This window comes from Maniola hyperantus, chromosome 5 (genome assembly GCF_902806685.2).
Source record: "Maniola hyperantus chromosome 5, iAphHyp1.2, whole genome shotgun sequence".
Taxonomy (NCBI): Eukaryota; Metazoa; Arthropoda; class Insecta; order Lepidoptera; family Nymphalidae; genus Maniola; species Maniola hyperantus.
In genome coordinates this window covers 4,478,875-4,498,931 of record NC_048540.1, presented here as the reverse complement: position 1 = coordinate 4,498,931, position 20,057 = coordinate 4,478,875, and the positions used below count along the sequence as shown (strand labels likewise).

Genomic DNA, 20,057 nt, shown 5'->3' with positions numbered 1-20,057 from the left:
GCACTACATTTTTTAGAACTAAAACATAAAATAAAAATATTATGTTATTCAATATATTATGGGGGCGCTCCGCATGTCAGTCAAATTATTTATTGGGAATAGGTAACGCTTACTGATAGTCAAAATTGTTAATTTGTAAGATGATATGGTAATAATAAAATTATTTAATAATTACTTACTTAAAATTAAAGCTACGAGGGTTCCGAACGCGCCCAAGTCTGAGTAGAGTCCACAACAAACTCAGCTGCACTATCCCGCAACGGGTTAAGGCGGGGGATATGCAGGTGTGCGGGGCGTCCCCACGCTGATTGCTTGTCAACCTGTCGCGTACTATACGTGAATTTTAAAAATGCTGTGCAAATATTGATAAAACTTTCAGTAGTATCCTATGTTTATACTGAGTCTTGACGTCTTAATTTTGGTAATAAAACAAACAATTAAATATTCCATCACATTTATTGGTAGGTATTGTATAATATTCATTAAATAAAATCTGTATAGCTAAAAGCACCATAATAATCGTTTGAAACATTGCAACAATATTGTTTTTATTATTTAAAAATCTCTTATAAATTAATAACATCCGCCTTTAAAAGCACTATATGTAATTTTACTACAATAAAATAATACTATTGTTGTATTGGTGTAAAGGTCTGTTCATACTTTCATGCTTTAAATAAACATGAAATAATATTATTATTATTATTATTATTATAACAATCGTTCAGTAAAATAACGTCATAAAGTCAAGTAAATATTTTTTCAAAGACTAACTAATACCTATCTTAACAAATGTATATTAACCTAAAAAGGTAAAAGACCATGGGCATTTTTGTATAACCCTGGGCCCCACTTTTCCCAACAGTGATGAGATCCATGTTATATGAATGAAAGCTTTAAGGATGTACTTCATTTCATTATGACAGATAAGTTCAAATTCAGCGCAAAAATAGTGTTTTAATATTATGTTAAAAAAAAATTCAAACGTACTAAAATATAATTTTCGCGGTGGATTTGAACTTAGCCGCTATAATGATGAAATGAAGTACATCCCAAGAGCGTTCATATGGCATGGGTCTCATCACTGATGGACAATGTTGAAAAATTGGGCCCAAAATATTGCATGGGTCCTATAATATTACTAAAAAAAGCTTCAATATTTGAGACATTATAATTTCAATGTTTGTACTGACAAAACGTCGTTGAGTATAGTAATTAGTGTCAAGTAAAATTTTACTTTGTCACTATCATCTAGATCCCAACTCCTCAACCTCCTGATGCAACGTGGTACTGTCCAGCTAACCCGGAACGAATTAGGATCTGTTGTGGATAGATATTGTGGCTACCAGTTATATACTATAAAACAATATTGCACAGTGCGACAATGCTCTCTTGGCACTTGAATAACATTGAGAGGGGGGCGCTGTTGGAGAACAAAGGCTTGGAATATTCAAACAAGAACAAAGGGGACACTTGACGGCAAAGTTAGTTCCGATTTTCGCCACGTGCCAAGATAACCTTGTCGCACTGTAGGTTCCAACTCTTCAACCTTATGCGGCAAGGTACACAGATATCCCCTCAGAGCAGGTTCTTAGATATGTTTTAAGGTAAGGTGCCATTAGGAACCTCTTTTGTTTTTCTTTTAACTTGTGTTGATGTTATTTATTAAGTAATATTTTATTTCTACAAGTAGTAATATTGTGCCCTAGATTCACATTTGATTTGTGTTGTGCATACAAATAAAATATGATATTCATTAGTAAAATATATCAAATTCCTTAGCCGCCATAATTACAATAATAGTTTTATTTATTACTCTCAATACAATATAACAACTCAAAAGAATATTATTGTAATCATAAAAATATATATGTACATAACTATAACTATTAAGTATTAAGTTTTAATGTTACCTCGGTAACAAAAAAATTGGTAATAGCATGACAGTATGAACAGGCCTTAATTTAAACGTCATACTTTGTAAATCTCATATAATTAAAACATTAAATACAATGAACTTGGAATGTGTATTAACTACACACAATAATAAATTATGTATTAATTTATTTATAGTCAATACAGGAATGTAGGTACTTCAACATTATAATGTAAGAGCTGTCAGTAAAAAGACGAGCTTTTCACATTTAATTCTTTTGGTTTATTAACTATGCATTTCAGATTATCATGATAAACTGTAACCCCCGTTCCCACTTGTCGTTAGTCGGACCCGGATTTAAATCGGATGTTCCAGTGGCAGAAAATTTTCTATGAAGCTATTCACACGTGTCAGAAACCGATTTGTGTCAAAAAGTACTGCTACTGGAACATCAAGCGACAAACGACAAGTAGGAACGGGAGGTAACACTAATATATAAAGGGTACTTTAACTTTGCTCAGACTTTCAGTTTCAGTTAAAACAAGACAGATTTATGCCAGTGATATAAAGCTGTCTCGTTTTAACAGTGCCTTAAGTATGAGCAAAGTCAAAGTTTGCTCCATAAATCTCAGCCTGAGTCTGTGACCTGGCGATCTAATTACTATAAAAAAAACATATTGCACTATAATGTTACTCTAACTCCGTGATTAAACCTGTAAGTTTTACTCACGTAAGTAGCTTACGTAATTAATTTACAACACTAATGACTATGTACTTATATGTGTGTTTACATTAGTGTCGTATGTTAATTACGTAAGCTACTAACGCGAGTAAAACTTACAGGTGTAATCGCTGCCTTAGTATACTGAATACAATTTCGCAGGCAATTTTTTATACTAAAAATATTCTATATTTTTATAGCTTTTATGATAGTGTTTTTACCTACACTTTAAGGAAATTTCTAAATAATTTTAAATACATACCAAAAGTTGCGGAACCGGCAGGATTCGAACCTATGTCTTCTGGATTCGCGCCCGACGCCTTACTGCCAGTGATTATTTAAAATTATTTAAAAATAGTATTTATTACATTTTTTAATTGTTTTATGTAGTTAATTTGTGTCCATCTTGGATTTCAACGATTGATAATATTCTGATAGTACTTTCCACGCACTGGGTGCCATAAAACCTTTTGGTGGTTCCTTGCCAGCTTTAGCCAAACCTGAAAATAAAAATAATATTTGAAGTAACTGATGTGGACCATGTGGATATTTCGTCCACATGGATCTAATTTTTTTAATAATTACGAGGGAACTCTTTCTTCTCTTTTCTCTTAAACATATAAGGCTAACTTGTGTCAGAATAAAAAAAAGGAAGAATTTTTTTTCATGTACCGAAATTGTAGTTACATAGTAGTAATAAATTAAGTTTTTTTTTCTTTTATAAAGAATATTAGCCATGTCAAATGACTAATATTACCCTTTCCTCTCCAACTAAGCGTCAGGCTTGTGCTAGGAGTAGGTACGACAATAGTGCAACGGGCGGGGTTTGAACCGTCGACCTTTCGGTTTTCAGTCCACTGCTTTACCCTCAATAGCTCAACGGGTAAAGCAGTTACATTGGAAATGCTTATCTCCTAACAGAGATTTCTTCCAGCTTCCCATTCAAGGGTTGTGAGTAAGATCTAAGGCATGAAGATTTATATTTAGTTAGTTACCTCTCATTCTTGTGCCGGAGATGAAGTCGAAGTCCTCTTTGCGCGTGGGATCGAAGAACGCCATTTTGCCCGACGAACAGTCGTACGCCGCCACACGGAACGGGATTATCTGTTGACATCATCACAGATTACTAAGGGTGAGATCTATAGAGCGCACTCTGACTTAGCTTAGACTTAAGACAGAGTAAAAACGAGACAGAGCTGTATCTCTCACATAAATCTGTCTAACTTTCCGTTCATCATCAACCAATAGACGTCCACTGCTGGACATAGGTCTCTTGTAGGGACTTCTACACGCCACGGTCTTGCGCTGCCTGGATCCAGCAGCTCCCTGCGACTTGTCTGATGTCATCCGTCCACCTAGTGGGGGGGTCTTCCAACACTGCGTCTTCCGGTGCAAGGTCGCCATTCCAGCACCTTGGGACCCCACGTCTATCGGTTGTACGAACTATGTTCCCTGCCCATTGTGGTTCAGCTTCGCAACCCGTTGAGCTATGTCGGTTACTCTAGTTCTCCTACGAATCTCATTTCTGATGTGATCACGTAGAGAAACTCTAAGCATAGCTCTCTCCATCGCCCGCTGAGTGACTCTGAGCTTTCTTATGAGGCCCATAGTTAGCGACCATGTCTCGGATCCATCTGTCATCACTGGCAACACGCACTGTTCGAAGACTTTCCGTTTACGTTAACGTTACGTTTTAACTCAATCTTAAGTCTGAGCAAATTCAAAGTGCGCTCTATAGATCTCAGCCTTAGGGATAGGAATCTTGTGGGGATATTATGCATATGGTAGGGACTCGTACAGTTTATTTGTATGGGTGCCCTTTTAAGGGTTCCGTGACTCAAAAGGAACCCTTATATAGTGTTATATTACTTCGTTGTCTGTCGTCGTGTCTGTCGAGAAACCTACAGGGTACTTCCCGTTGACCTAGAATCATCAAATTTGGTAGGTAGGTCTTATAGCACAGGTAAAGGGAAAAATTCTAAAATCGTGAATTTGTGGTTACATGATAAAAAATAATTAAAATGTGTTCATGAACAAACAATTAGTATTTTCAACCTTTAAACTATACCCCTACATTCTACAACAGATTTTTATTTATTTTAATGCATAACAGTTTTTGATATGTCGAGCAAGATGTCGAAAAAATACGACTGTAGTACGGAACCCTCGGTGCACGATTCTGACTTGCACTTGGCCGGTTTTTTTTTCAAAAGATTTTTGTGGAGCAACGATGTTCCTTGTTGGACCACTATCATACTTTACCTCTAAATCATTAAGTCCGGGCGCCATCTTGAGTACCATAGCACCGTGTCGGGGGTCGTACAGATCCCCCGCGCCGTTGGGGTGGGGCAGCCCCGCGGGGTCCCTCCCTACTATGTAGTGATTCGCCCCCGCGTTCATGCGACACTTGGCGTGCCATTGGACCTGGAGAAAAATGTAGTATGTATACATTTGAGTATAGAATATTTGGAACCCTCGTAGCTTTAGTTTTAACTTTTTAAGTTCACGTAAAAATTATCACCACTATATCATTATCTTACAAATGCAACAACCGGCCATCAAAATGTGTAATTTATTAGCTATTTTGAAAAAACCGTTTGACTTTTTTGACTTTAACTTTTGAAATAAAAAACAGAATTGTAAAATAATTATTTATACACTTGACGCCTTAGATAAAATTAAATCAAGTAAAATAGAATACAACAAAACAATAATAAAAACTCTGCTGGTTCTGCAATTTTTGCTATTAAAAATTTATTTCAGAATTTCCACACTTAGTGTAAGTAATACACTTTAATAAAATTATAAAATAATGGTACGTAATTAGATTAATTAAGGCTGAAACCACAACACTGCGATGCGACGTCGGGTAAAAATCTACAAATCTCACAAGGCACTGTGCAAATTCCGAAGCGGTGCCGCACCGCACAAACTTGTGATGCGACGACGTATTCCCGTTCAGTTGGTGTCCACACCTCTTTGTGTGCCATTCTGTGCTTTGTCAGTTTATCTTGATGCGTCTTAACGCAAGTAGAAGTTGGATACCTGTATTGTGATCCATGGGTTACTAGAAATTGATGGTCAGAGTTTTCCCGTACGATGCCGTAAGTGAAGTTTTTGCGTGGCGTCAACGCATCGTTTTTGGGATGCGATGTCGCACCGCAGTGTTGTGGCATTAGCCCTCGTTAAAGTTTTGGATAACAACCAAATGAGAATCATCCACTAACCTCAGTGGGCCCAGCGTACATCATGGGCGAAGGGAAGATGGCCAGGACCGTGGAGTTGGGGTCCAGCACTCCCTCGTTGAGCACCGCCTTGTGCTGATTGATGCGCGTCTCCAACGGCACGTCGTCGTCTTTCGTCCAACCGCCTTGTTGAAAAGAACATAACTTCTAAAGAAATTGATTACAAGCGGGCTCACTTGGTCATGTGACTCGAGAAAAATAATACATAAACTTCTACAGTTTCAAGAGGATAGCGATCTGTGTATTTTAAATGTACTCAATTGAAATGTCCGTGATCAATAAATTGAAAAAAAAAAAAACAGGCTGTAACCAGAACGCTAGCAAAAACTTGGCTAACTTGTATCTGAATAAAAAAACTCCACTACGAGACATACTAATAAATCTAGATATGTGTGTGATGATAGGGATGTTATGGATATATAATTTCGGATCCGGATACGGATATGGATATTGGTAAAATATAATATCGGTTTCGGTTACGGTTATGGATATTAAATTATTTCGGATTATCCGATAGTTTCGGTTGCGGATATTAATTTTTTAAGGAACTGTAAAATGAAATACAAATAAGATTATATTCGACTTTAATCGTACCTTGTAGGTTTCGCAATCTGTCATACAAGTAATTCTTTCTTACAGCCGAAAGCTAGCCGAAACTATCCGAAACTTTTATTTCGGATTCGGTTACGGTTGCGGATATTTTTTTTATTTCGGATATCCGATAGTTTCGGTTACGGATATGGATATCCATAACAATACTAATGTGTAACTGGTATTTACCCAAGGGATGTAGAAGCAAGACTGGTTTCTGGTAGCCTCTCTCGGCGAGTTGCCGCTGGGTGTCTTGCATCAAAAGCGCATGCCCATTGTGAATGGGGTTGCGTAGCTATAAGAAATTCATATTGGTATTATTAGTTACTAGCTTATGCCCGCGACTTCGTCTACGTGAACTATACAAATATTAAACCCCTATTTTACACCCTTAGGTTTGATCTTTAACTATGAGATTTTAACAGGAGCTTAATAAAATATGTCATACTGCTAATTGCAAAAATATTAACTACAAAACTTCTTTATAACACTTCAAAACTGACAGAGTTTCATACAAACTTCAAACCCCTATTTTACCCATGACGAATTTCAGCGCGATCCGTCCAGTAGTTTGAGCTGTGCGTTGATAGATCAGTCAGTCAGTCACCTTTTCCTTTTATATATAGATTAGTGTAAATTGCAAAATTTCGCGATTCAACTTCAAAACTGACAGAGTTTCATACAAACTTCAAACCCCTATTTACCCCTTTAGGGGTTGAATTTTGAAAAATCATCATATTCATCAACCTATCATACAATTTTCACAACAATGTTACTTAGGTACTCTGTAGCAATCTGAACAGATTGCAAGCTCCATCAGAATTCGGGTTAGCTAATAAACTATTGTATATAACTATTGTATATTGTATATAAGCTGTGGTAGCCTAGTGGTTAGGACATCCGCCTTACAATCGGAGGTCGGGGGTCGATCCCGGGCACCTCTAACTTTTCGGAGTTATGTGCGTTTTTAAGTAATTAAAATATCACTTGCTTTAACGGTGAGGAAAACATCGTGAGGAAACCTGCATGCCTGACAGTTCTCCATAATGTTTGCAAAGGTGCGTTAGGCGCACTTGGCCAGCATGGTAGACTATGGCCAAAACCCTTCCCACTTTGAGAGGAGACCTGTGCTCTGTAGTGAGCCGGTGATGGGTTGATCATGATGATGATGATGATGAATAAACTATTAAAGACACCAACTTGCAATCTGTTCAGATTTAAGCATTCGATCAGACGTTCTCATGTCGATGGTTATAGAAGAAGGGTTACCTGGAACGCGAACACCGCATCAGCTTTCATTTCCTTGAACTTCTGTCGGAGCTCGTTGGGAGTTAGGCGATAAGCGTCCAGGCCGTCGTTCCAGCGAATACGTTCAAACACTTCGAGGTTCCCGCCCACTAGCCAGTCGCCCGACTCGTCTATCATCTGAAAGTAATTTAGTAAGTTTTACATATTATCGTAGTTTAGTTAGTTAATACAAAGCAGTTTTTATTCCAATATGTACTTTTTTATACAAGTTCTGTACTGACCTTGATGTAAGGATGTCCAGTATGGTAGATACCGAACTGCCGCGCACATCGCTCCTGTTTCCTGTGCGGGTAGAACTCCGGCGCGCGCAGAATCGCGACCGGCTTGCCTCCGGAAAATAGAGCGATCGCGGAAGCACCGGCTAGCCTCTCTTTGTCTTGTGTGCTCACGGGCAACACCACCGGGACGGATTGATTCACTAGAGAACCGTCAGGGAGTGATATACAGTTGGAATGGAGAGCCTGCAATAAAATATGAGTGTGTATAGCTTGTACACCGGTTGCAGTACAGTACCCGACAGGAAAGACAACACATTAAACATTAGAAAGAGATAGTAGGCAGCTTCAGCTCCGCAGAGCATTGTCTCTATCGTTGACACTGACCAAAAGAAACTTAGGTATGAGTGTCATTCGTATTGTCTCTTTTTAAGTTCGATCTTTCTTCCAGTGCATTGTAAAACTTCTTTTTTATTTATTCAGATACTTCTTTGACAATTCAAGCACGAATGTCATGGGATAAATTCTTTCTCGTCCGCGACCGGACTAAAGTGCCCCGTAAACGGTCAAACATGTTTGTCAAACACGCCGTCAATCAAATTTGTTCGCCGTCAAGCACGTAGTTTGTTTGACAAACGCAACCGTACACCTTTAAGCATGTTTGACAAACACGCCGGCCAAACACGTAGTTTGTTTGAAAAACACGTAGTTTGTTTGACAAACGCATAAAACACGACCGCAGACGATCAAATAATTCGACAAACACGCAATATTTGGCAAACATGTTTGACCGTTTACGGGGCACGTAATGTACGATTAACATACTCACTTGCAGATATTCTGTTTCCCTCATAAATCCTTTGAGGGGGTAAGCCCAGCCCTCGGATAGTACCTGAAATATTGCAGAAAAATTATCAGTGCAAAATGAATATCTAAATATTTATACGGGATAGATTTAGTACGCATGAATGGAACACACTCCTTTGCTTAAAACTAGCCTATCGCTTCAGGAATAGTCTTGGACTGAAGTAATAGTAATAAAATGATGTGATTTTTTGTATAGCGGTCTGAAAGCGGTAGTTTATGGGGCTAGAATTAATTATTAAAAAAATAAAAAAATATTTATTAGATAGAATAGAGCCTAAATAGCTCAACCGGTAAAGGAGTGGACTGAAAACCGAAAGGTCGACGGTTCAAACCCCGCCCGTTGCACTATAATTGTCGTATCTACTCCTAGCACAAGCCTGACGGTTAGTTGGAGAGGAAAGGGGAATATTAGTCAATTAACATTACCTAATGATTTTAAGCATGTCCTGCTTAAAATCATGTATGTCTGGTATCGTATGCCATTCGACTTGTGGACAATATCTGTGGACCTCTCAAAATCATCGAAGCCAGCGTAGCTGGCTAAGATGGATGGAAAACTAGATACTTTCTTAGCTAAACAGCTCTAAAGGTATTCTTTGCGGTACTCAACCACAACGCATGGCGGCGACATGCGATTCTAAAAGTAGAGTTTGCGGTAAGCGGCCGAGAAGCGCAATAGCGACACGCGACACGCATCGTGATCGCTCACCTCAAATGCTCTGCATACATTTGTATACAAAACATTGCGCAAGTGTCGTCTCCCAAGTGTTGAAGGACGCGATCGCGCGTCACTGTCGCGCATTTTTTTAAATTCAGATACTAGTTAGCCCTTGACTGCAATCTCACCTGGTAGTAAGTGATGTACAGTCTAAGATAGAGGCGGGCTAACCTGGAAGGTGTACGGCAGTTTTTACTAAACCCATACCTCTTTGGTTTCTACGCAGCAACGTACCGAAAGGCTTAAATCGCTTAGCGGCACGGCTTTGCCAGTAGGGTGATAACTAGCCAAGGCCGAAGCCTCCCACTGGACCAGACCAGAGAAAATTTAGAAATTATAAAATTCCTAATTTCCCCTGCCAAGAATCGAACCCGGGATCTCCCACTGATAAGAAAACAACGCTTACCAGTGCGCCAGGGAAGTCGTCAAAGAACCAACTTTAGAAAAATAGGAAGTTGTAAAAAAAATCAGAGGGAGGTTTTTGCCCAGTCTTAGGACAGTATGGTATACATGTGTAATGTACATCGACCTTTAGATGGAAATAGCAGATTTGTAGAGCACCGTCTCTGTTGTTGAGACCGACAAAACGTCATATAGGTTTGAGTGACAGAGACAACTCTCTACAAAGCCGAAATGCCATTCTAAAGGCCAATGTACTTTACTTTCGGCCGAGTTCTGTACTTAGATTAGACAATATGGTATTTGACAGTTAGTCAAATCAGTAACTTTTATCAAAAACGCGCGGTTAGTATGCGAGATTCTATGAAATACCGGTGTGTGACGTCACAATCATTTGACGTGCTTTTTTTAGTTTAATCGATAATTTAAAATGGTTATTACACTTAAAACCAACAAAGGACGTGGATTTTACGTATTTTGGAAGACCCTCTATTGATTAATTTTGATGTAGTCAAATACCCAATTGACGTTACCTGGACCCACTGTAAGTCGAGTGAAGTGATCTCGATCTGAGGCAACCTGGCGGCTTCTTCGATGGCACTGCTGAGTCTGTTGCCGTAAATGAACAACTCCTCCACCCCAGATACTGTACTCTCGTGTTTAGGTATAATGCCCTGTGAAGTAAACAACTATTTGACAAACAATATAAACTCAGCTATAAGCTCAGAGCAAGCTGTGATAGCCTAGTGGTTAGGACGTCCGCCTTCTAATCGGAGGTCGAGGGTTCGATCCTCGGTACGCACCTCTAACTTTTCGGAGTTATGTGCGTTTTAAGAAATTAAATATCACTTGCTTTAAGGGTGAAGGAAAACATCGTGAGGAAGCCTGCTTGCCTGACAGTTCTCCGTAATGTTCTCAAAGGTGTGTGAACTGTGAGAGGAGACCCGTGCTCTGTAGTGTCCCGGCGGCGATGGGTTGATCATGATCATGATTTTTTTTAACTCAGTGTCAAACTAACGCACCAAATCACTGTAATGGGCATATACATACACGCTGGAAGATGTGTGTTGCAAAATGACAGTTATTTTTTGTGCCGATTCGAAGCATCGGCAACTAAATTTGACGCTTTGTGTGAAATCGGCTTCGTGTTGCCACTATGTCGACGGATGTCTCATCACCAACATTTAGTTCCGAGTACTCTCACATGACTCTCACTGCTGCTATCAGCGCAAAAATGGCGCAAATCTAGTTACTTCGAAACCAGTTCAGCAAATCCAGAATGCGAAACTGTCTGTTAGTCTGTCTGCTAGCTTTTCACGGCCCATCTGCTTAACCGAATTTGACAAAATTTGGTACAGAAATAGCTTGCATCCCGGGGATGGATATAGGCTACTATTATCCCCAGATAGTTCCCACGGGATTTCATGACATCTAAGTCCACACGGGCGATGCTGTGGGCATCATCATACATGATACATCCTTACCTGAGATTCGAGCAGCCGAATAACCTCCATAGTGGACTCCTCGATGGATCGGCCGACAGTTTGTATGACCAGCTCAGGTGCTTCAGGTCGCTCATACTCTTGCGTTATGCCGGTAAAACCCTACAAAAGCATACATAGTAAAGAAAAGGTTTAAAGACTTTAGTTCTTTGGTGAACCAATTCTTTTCGGACTTTATCGCTCAAAGAATATTCACTTTATCAGCTGAAATCTGTCGATTAGTTACCATGTTATCTAAATATATAAAAGGAAAAGGTTACTGACTGACTGATTGACTGATCTATCAACGCACAGCTCAAACTACTGGACGGATCGAGCTGAAATTTGGCACGCGGATAGCTATTATGACGTAGGCATCCGCTAAGAAAGGATTTTTGAAAATTCAACCCCTAAGGGGGTGAAATAGAAGTTTGAAATTTGTGTAGTCCACGCGGACGAAGTCGCGAGCATAATAGTTTGTCATAAAATGTATTGTCTTTGTGACAAATAAGAGCATTGTACAAATAACAGTTAAGTTACTTATTGATAGATGATAGATAGATTGTATATTAAAGATATATAAGTTTGTTGTGGGATCTTCTCAGACCTGGGCGCGTTTGGAACCCTCGCAGCTTTAATTTTAAGTTCGCGTAAAACTTATCACCACTATATCATCTTATAAATGCAACAACCGACTATCAAAAAGTGTAATTTATTTCCTATTTTGAATAAACAATTTGATTTGATTTCTTTTCATTTGAAACCATATAGCTAGAGAGAGAGCCTCAATAGCTCAAAGATCATTAAATTATTGTAAGAGATTGCAAAAAGTAAACTTTAAGCTACAATACTGTAGGACAAACTTTACGGTTAGCTGGATGGGAAAAGGTAAATAAAAGTAATGTTCAAGAATAAAATCTCTAAAAATATTTATGTAAATAGGTGAAAATTTGCATGAAAGTAAAGTGAAAATTACCTTTGTTAAACTACTTAATTTAATTTGCAATTTCTATAGAATAATCGCCTAACAATAAGATATCCCACGGATTCAAGTTAAATTATTATACCTTTCAACTCCATACCTAATAAGTATAATAGTATTCTAACGGGTTTGATCTTACTGTTATTTCATGTTTTACAGCGCAATTGTATCTTTGAATATAGTATCTTCGCAAACAAAAAAAAATGTATGCTAAAATAGCTGATGCCCGGCATTCATTGCAATGCGCGTTTCACGCGTGTACGCTGGTGGTACTATGTCAGAAACCTTCACGCAAGTGTCGACAACAACTGCTCAAAGTTTCCACTTATTTATAGAACGCGCGATGCGTGAATGTATAAGGAACGAACGGACGCAATATACAAAGATTATTTTTTATAACATTATGTACCTACTAGCTGATGCCCGCGACATCGTCCGCGTGGAATTAGGTGTTTAAAAATCCCGTGGGAACTCTTTGATTTTCCGGGATAAAAAGTAGCCTAGGTCAATCTCCAGATCTTTATCTATACCCATGCAAAAAATCACGTCAATCCGTTGCACTTTGCACACGTTGCACAATTTGATTTAATAGCTATCAGCATGCCAAGTTTCAGCCCGATACGTCCAGTAGTTTGAGCTGTGCGTTGATAGATCAGTGAGTCAGTCAGTGAGTCAGTCAGTCACCTTTTTCCTTTTATTTAGATAACAAAACAGAGACGTCGTAACTGTAGTTGTTATACTGACCTTGATGGATCCCTCCCTAGCCTTCTTATAAAGGCCCTTGGTGTCCCTCTGCTCGCACACCTCGAGTGGCGTATCGATGAACACTTCAAAGAAGGGCAGGTCGCAGTCTGTGTGCGTGCGGCGAGCTACTTCTCTGTCCTAAAACATACGTACCTACATTAAAGGAAGTTACAGAAAATGCTTGACCTTATCAAAAATTGTATGATATTCATCATCATCATGATCAACCCATCACCGGCTCACTACAGAGCACGAGTCTCTTCTCATAGTGAGAAGGGTTTTGGTAATAGTCTACCACGCTGGCCATGTGCGGATTGGTAGACTTCACACACCTTTGAGAACGTTATGGAGAACTCTCAGGCATGCAGGTTTCCTCACGATGTTTTCCTTCACCGTTAAAGCAAGTGATAGTTAATTATTTAAAACGCACATAACTCTGAAAGTTAGAGGTGCATGCCCGGGATCGAACCCCCGACCTCTAATCAGAAGGCGGACGTCCTACCGACTAGGCTATGACAGCTTTTTAGGGATAAAAAGTAGTCTATATCCGTATGGATGTCGATCACATAAGGATACTCACGTTCACGGTTTAACTTTTTTTAATCCCGTGGGAACTCTTTGATTTTCCAGGGTAAAAATTAGCCTATATCCGTGTACAGGATGCAAGCTGTCCCCGTACTGCCATCCCTCCTGGACTACAGTGAACTACAGTGAGGAAATTCTCGGTTTGATCCTGAATCGACATCTGTCAAATAAGGCTATGGGTGATATGAAATCAAAGATACGGGATACCTAGTCGTTTCATAGCCTACATTTGACGCCTGCCAGAGTAGATGAAGCGTCGACGTATTGTTACTAGTATCACAACTGTCGTGAAACTGTGCTATTAGGCTATCACTGCTAAATAGTTAGTATTTTCATACCTCAGCAAATGGAGAGACGAAACTGCATAGACATACAACACCACTGTCGGCGAACAGTTTGGCCACTTCGGCCACTCGCCTGATGTTCTCCTCTCGATCTTCCTTGCTAAAGCCGAGGTTCTTGTTGAGCCCTGTCCTGATATTGTCGCCATCTAAGCCGTATGCCGGGATACCTGTGACCAAAGACAAATAATTGATAAGTTAACTTTTTACCCGACTAGGGCAAAGCCAAAAGGGAGGTTTATGATTATAGCCGTCTATGTATGTATGTGGACACTAGGTGGACATCAGACGAGAACGAGAGACGTTATGGAGAACTCTCAGGCATGCAGGTTTCCTCACGATGTTTTACTTCACCGTTAAAGCAAGTGATATTTTATTAATTAAATCGCACATAGCTCCGAAAAGTTAGAGGTGCGTGCCCGGGATCGAACCCCCGACCTCCGATTGGAAGGCGGACGTCCTAACCACTAGGCTATCATAGCTCTAACGGTATTGATTGGTTGGTACAGTAACCATTCTCTAAATAATGACTGTAATTTTCCACAATCTTATAATAATAATAAAATATTGCCAAAAAAATCAATGCCAAATGAACGGCATTTTTTTCAGATTTCTCGGATGAACAAAAAATCCTGCCTATTTAAACGCAGTAGAACGTATCTAAATACAATGAAACGCTTATAACTCAATAGTGACTAACTGATAAGAATTGTTTTTAATGTTCCGTACCTCAAAAGAAAAAAGGGTTCCGCCCTTATGGGATCACTTCGTTGTCTGTCAGTATGTTCGTCTGTCCGTCTGTCTGTCGTCTGTCACGAAAACCTATAACCACGAAATCCCATTAACCTAGAATCATGAAATTTGGCAGGTAGGTAGGTCTTATTTCTTATAGCACAAGTAAAGGAAAAAATCCACTTCACACAAAAAAATTAAAATGTGTTAATGAACACATAATTAGTATACTCGTATTCAATTTACCTACCAAATTTCATGATTCTAGGTCAACGGCAAGTACCCTATAGGTTTCCTTGACAGACATGACGGACAGATGGACGGACAGACGGACAGACAGACAACAAAGCGATCCTATAAGGGTTCCTTTTTTCCTTTTGAAGTACGAAACCCTAAAAAATTAGAGATCCCTACGAAAATCGTAATAAGCTACTGGTGCAATCAATTTACCTACCAAATTCCATGATTCTAGGTCAACGGCAAGTACCCTATAGGTTTCCTTGACAGACATGACGGACAGATGGACGGACAGACGGACAGACAGACAACAAAGCGATCCTATAAGGGTTCCTTTTTTCCTTTTGAAGTACGAAACCCTAAAAAATTAGAGATCCCTACGAAAATCGTAATAAGCTACTGGTGCAAAGCCGGAGCGGATCGCTAGTATTTAGATAAAACATGGTCTTAGGTTATCATAATTCAGTTCATAACGTTGGAAATGAGTACTGACATCCGACTCTAGCGGGCACTATAAATAGGCCACTAACAACATGTGCCTAATTATGTAATTCTACGATTGAGCACGTGGAAGGAAATAACCGTGCAAGTACGTTCACCTATTGCATATTGTGTTTATGTATATGCAATCGTTTTGGTACATAATATATTATATCATAAAAAATAAAACATCAATATGTAGTAGTAGGTACTTTTTGGGTGACTTTTCATACAAACTAGTACATTTTGATCAAAAAGTTTTCCGATATTGGATTTAAAGATAGTCGGCCAATTTGAGTTTTTTTTACTGGTACGTAAACAATATACATCTTCATATGAATTAAAACTTTGTTACTTCTCTTAATTTTTTATTGTTTCCTCGCAATTGGAAGAATTAGTACTATACAAGTCTCGGCCGAAATAGCGATTAGTATTACCGATCTCGTTTAGTTTAAGAGGACTCGGCTTGCGCCTCGTTCTTTCAAAATCATTTTAAAAGTTCTCGGCTTCGCCTCAGCCTTCCAATAACTCTCGGCCAGTAATCGCTTTATTTCAGGCCTGGACTGTAATGTACTATTACTGTAATAATTTTAAGTATCTAATTAATTATTTACCTAGCATTAATAAAAACCTGTAAAAATACTCAACACTGCAATAAAGGCTCTTTTTATTTTATTTTATACTAGTTTTATATTAGATCATAAAAATAATATTATGTACTCCTAGATCCTAGATGCGACTTCTAGATGGATTATTTATTAAGATCCCGTGGGAACTCTTTGATTTTCCGGGATGAAAAGTAGTCTATGATAAGGTAGGTAGACTCTTCATTAATTTCCGCGACTTCGTCAGCATGGACTAAACAAATTTCAAACACTTGTTGTTAGGATGCCTTAGGAGTACAATTTTCAAAAATCCTTTCTTAGCGGATGTCTACGTCATAATAGCTAGCTATCTGCATGCTGCATGAAATTTAGCTGTACGTTGATAGATCAGTCAATCAGCTTTTCCTTTAATATATTTAGGTAAAACCTATGTTAGTTCTTGATAAAGTAGCTTCCTAATGGGAAAAGAATTATTAAAATCGGTTTCCGAGTGTATCGATTACAAATAAAGAAACAAATCTTACCTATATGTTTAGTTTACTTTCAGCAGTTAAAAATAATTTGCACTTGCATACAAGCATACCTACTTGTATGCAAGTGCAAATTATTTTTAATTAGTTACAATAATATTTTATTAGTTACAGCTGTGTGCTTTATGCTCTTTACTATAAAAGGACAACATACGCTGAAATATGACGCCTACTTAGTTTTTTTATCTTATATATTTAGGTATCTGTTATTTATCTGTGATATTAATGCAAACATTGCTCGATTATTATGTACATAGTATGATATAATAATCTTTATGGGCTATTAAAATTAAAATGGCGGTTAAATAAAATAAATAACGTATTTTATACGCAAGACCGTAATAATAGTTATTTTATGTGAAGCCCGGTACAAAATTAATTGTCTCTGTAGATAATACCGCTGTTCATCACTAATGAAATGAAATGGAATGATAACTGTCGATTAATCTCACTCGAGGAGTCGACGAGTTATCTCACTCGAGGACTCGACGAATTATCTCACTCGATGACTCGACGACTCGACGAGTCGGTCAATTGGGTGAGTATGTTAACACCCTCAATACCGAGCTCGTTACTCATCATACCACAATTTCACTGTCGATACTACTTCTTTTGGCTCTGTCTTAGTGCTTTTGTTACACAAAATTTATGTATATTAATGTACACTTGCCTTTAGAAACGAGGTACGCCTCAGGAGCGAATGCTATGCTGGTCTTGCCGGCTCCACTAAGGCCGGTGAACCAGACTGTTCTGCCGTGGAGCGCCCAACTGCTTAGGGTTCTAGTCCTTTATTCCCTGGATATTCTGCGATTTTCCTTCATACGATTTACTTACGTAAATTAATGAACACTTGCCTTTAGAAACGAGGTACGCCTCAAGAGCGAATGCTATGCTGGTCTTGCCGGCTCCACTAATGCCGGTGAACGAGACTGTGATGCCGCGGAATGCTCTGCTGCTGAGAGCTCTACTCCTTTTAGTCCTGGACTTTTGGTACTTTTGTTACACAAAATTTACGTAAATTAATAAATACTTGCCTTTAGAAACGAGGTACGCCTCAAGAGCGAATGCTATGCTGGTCTTGCCGGCACCACTAAGGCCGGTGAACCAGACTGTGCTGCCGCGGAATGCTCTGCTGCCGAGAGCTCTACTCCTTTTCGCTCTGGACACTTGGTGCTTTTGCTCCACTACATTTGTCGCTACTTGCGCGCACTGGAACAAAATAGGTGCATCTTAATTTGGAGTTTTACGATACCGATGCACGCACCGATAGACGTTGGGGTCCCAAGGTGCTGGAATGGCGACCTCGGACCGGAAGACGCAGTGTTAGAAGACCTCCCCACTAGGTGGACGGACGACATCAGACGAGTCGCAGGGAGCCGCTAGAATCAGGCAGCGCAAGACCGTGGCGTGTGAAAGTCCCTACAAGAGACCTATGTCCAGCAGTAGACATCTATTGGTTGATGAAGATGATGATGATGATGAATTTAGAGTAATCTTTAGGTTATTTGTTGCTCATATTAGGCATTTATAAACTAGGGTAGCAGTAAGGTAGACAACGAAAAGGGTCATGCTCGCATAATAGATAATAAATAAAATGTTTTTATTTCGACCAAAAAATGGATCATAATATTGGAGTTATTACAAAAAACTTAAACTTATTTGTTAAGCTTACGGGATATAGATTATATAGACATCCAAGGTTACAATAATTCGCATAGGAGTAAAATTGGTACAAATGTTGGGATCACCAATATATAAATGAATTGTGAAAAGCCCCCATCGATTTATACAAATTACCATGTTACCTATATCATACATTGGCCAATTCTTTACATTCCCATGCATGACGCACCGAGAAGCGTATGACCGCGTTGCATTGCAATTTGCAATAGTCGACAAAAACATAATCCTTTCTATTATGGCCGTTAATTTTTTTCCGATTCTTTATCAAACTTCAAGGTAACACAAAAAAATAACAATAACAATAGAATTTCAAATGCGGAAAATTCACAGTCGATTTGCTTTTAGGTTGTTTACACCTGCAACGGGCACGTACCTATTTGATTCCGGTTAATTAAAGGTATGATTCCGAACCACACTGTACGCAGCAGCGCTGTCGCAACAGTGCTGCCACGAGCTGTACAGTCCTGTCGCGGCACTACTGGTCCCCATACCATACCATCGCGGCAGCAATGTAGCGAAACATTGCTGCCTAGCTCGGAATGTAATGTCATATAAGCTTATAGAGATTGTATGGGGCCCAGTAGTGCCGCGACAGGACTATGACAGCTGGTGACAGCACTGTTGCGGCAACGCTGCTGCGTACAGCGTGGTTCGAAATCATACCTTTAGAATCGGTTGCACGACTCGTGATGCATAGGCACTGTCCACACCAGACGTTTTGCTGCAGCCAAATCTGAGCCATAGGTACACGGTCGCTCAGATTTGGCGACAGGAAAACGAACCTTTAACGGCGATTACGCACTCATCCGATCCGAGTCCCTGAAAATACGTTCTTTTTTGTTTAGTATGGTAGCTTATGACATTATGTCGTTGATATTTTTTATATCCGTATTTTCACGGATTCGGATCGGATGAGTGCGTGATCGCTGTAACCATGTGCTATACATATTTGGATGCCTGTTGGTGGGTAAAACATTAACATTGGCCTAACAATGAGCTTGCTGACATTCGGCGGCGCTGCGGATAATAGATGTGAACGATGCCTAACCGTTAGAAGTTTAGAACAACCAGAAGTGATAGTAACATAATTAAACTTGACCTTAAGCCAAAGGTTAAGTTTACAGTTTTAAAATAATCTTACATCTATTTTGATTTGATTGTAAACTTAATTATAGCCGATGTTTCCTGTTCCGTTCTGAACGTTAAACGAACTACCCACTATTTGATATGAGGGTGGTGTCTCCTTATTTTTTGAAGTAAGTACCTAATGACTTCTATACTTGAATTTGATTTTGGTTTTCAACTGTCAAAATATATATATATATATATATATATATATATATAAATGATAAATGAATAAATAATGGATAAATATATATATATATATATATATATCAGATGGAGTATCATATAATTTCCTGTGTATTCTAAAACATAGTTTTTGAATTATCGTGCAAAATGTCGAAAATATACGACTGTAGTACGGAACCCTCATTGCGCGAGCCTGACTCGCACTTGGCCGGTTTTTTTTATAATATTCCTTGAAGTACGAGGATGGTTCTTACGGAGAGAAAAATTTAATTCAACCTCCCCCTAAATTTTCTAAACTCCACCCGAGCGAAGCCGGGGCGTGTCAGCTAGTATCCTATAAATGAAACACCGACAAGCCGGCGGCGTTGAAATTACGAAATGTACGGACTTATTAGTCCCTTATCAT

The 20,057-nt window shown here is 39.0% G+C and overlaps 1 protein-coding gene across 3 annotated transcripts in view; it reads right to left on the bottom strand.

Moving 5' to 3' along the window:
* Nucleotides 1-437: 437 nt before the first annotated feature.
* Papss (PAPS synthetase) overlaps nucleotides 438-20,057 on the bottom strand; it is a 30,021-nt gene continuing 10,401 nt past the window's right edge. For 2 of the 3 annotated variants that reach the window (XM_034969057.2, XM_034969056.2), the window contains exons 2-14: nucleotides 17,692-17,866; nucleotides 14,071-14,243; nucleotides 13,148-13,285; nucleotides 11,425-11,544; nucleotides 10,474-10,614; nucleotides 8,786-8,848; nucleotides 7,963-8,202; nucleotides 7,703-7,858; nucleotides 6,623-6,728; nucleotides 5,825-5,967; nucleotides 4,860-5,021; nucleotides 3,593-3,701; nucleotides 438-3,097 (exon numbers count right to left, since the gene is read on the bottom strand). In XM_034969057.2, the coding sequence (XP_034824948.1) occupies nucleotides 2,988-3,097; nucleotides 3,593-3,701; nucleotides 4,860-5,021; nucleotides 5,825-5,967; nucleotides 6,623-6,728; nucleotides 7,703-7,858; nucleotides 7,963-8,202; nucleotides 8,786-8,848; nucleotides 10,474-10,614; nucleotides 11,425-11,544; nucleotides 13,148-13,285; nucleotides 14,071-14,243; nucleotides 17,692-17,866 (1,836 nt within the window). In that variant the 3' untranslated portion in view covers nucleotides 438-2,987. Of the gene's footprint in view, nucleotides 3,098-3,592; nucleotides 3,702-4,859; nucleotides 5,022-5,824; nucleotides 5,968-6,622; nucleotides 6,729-7,702; nucleotides 7,859-7,962; nucleotides 8,203-8,785; nucleotides 8,849-10,473; nucleotides 10,615-11,424; nucleotides 11,545-13,147; nucleotides 13,286-14,070; nucleotides 14,244-17,511; nucleotides 17,651-17,691; nucleotides 17,867-20,057 lie in introns of those variants that run through there. The other variant, XM_069498943.1, reaches the window with a different exon arrangement.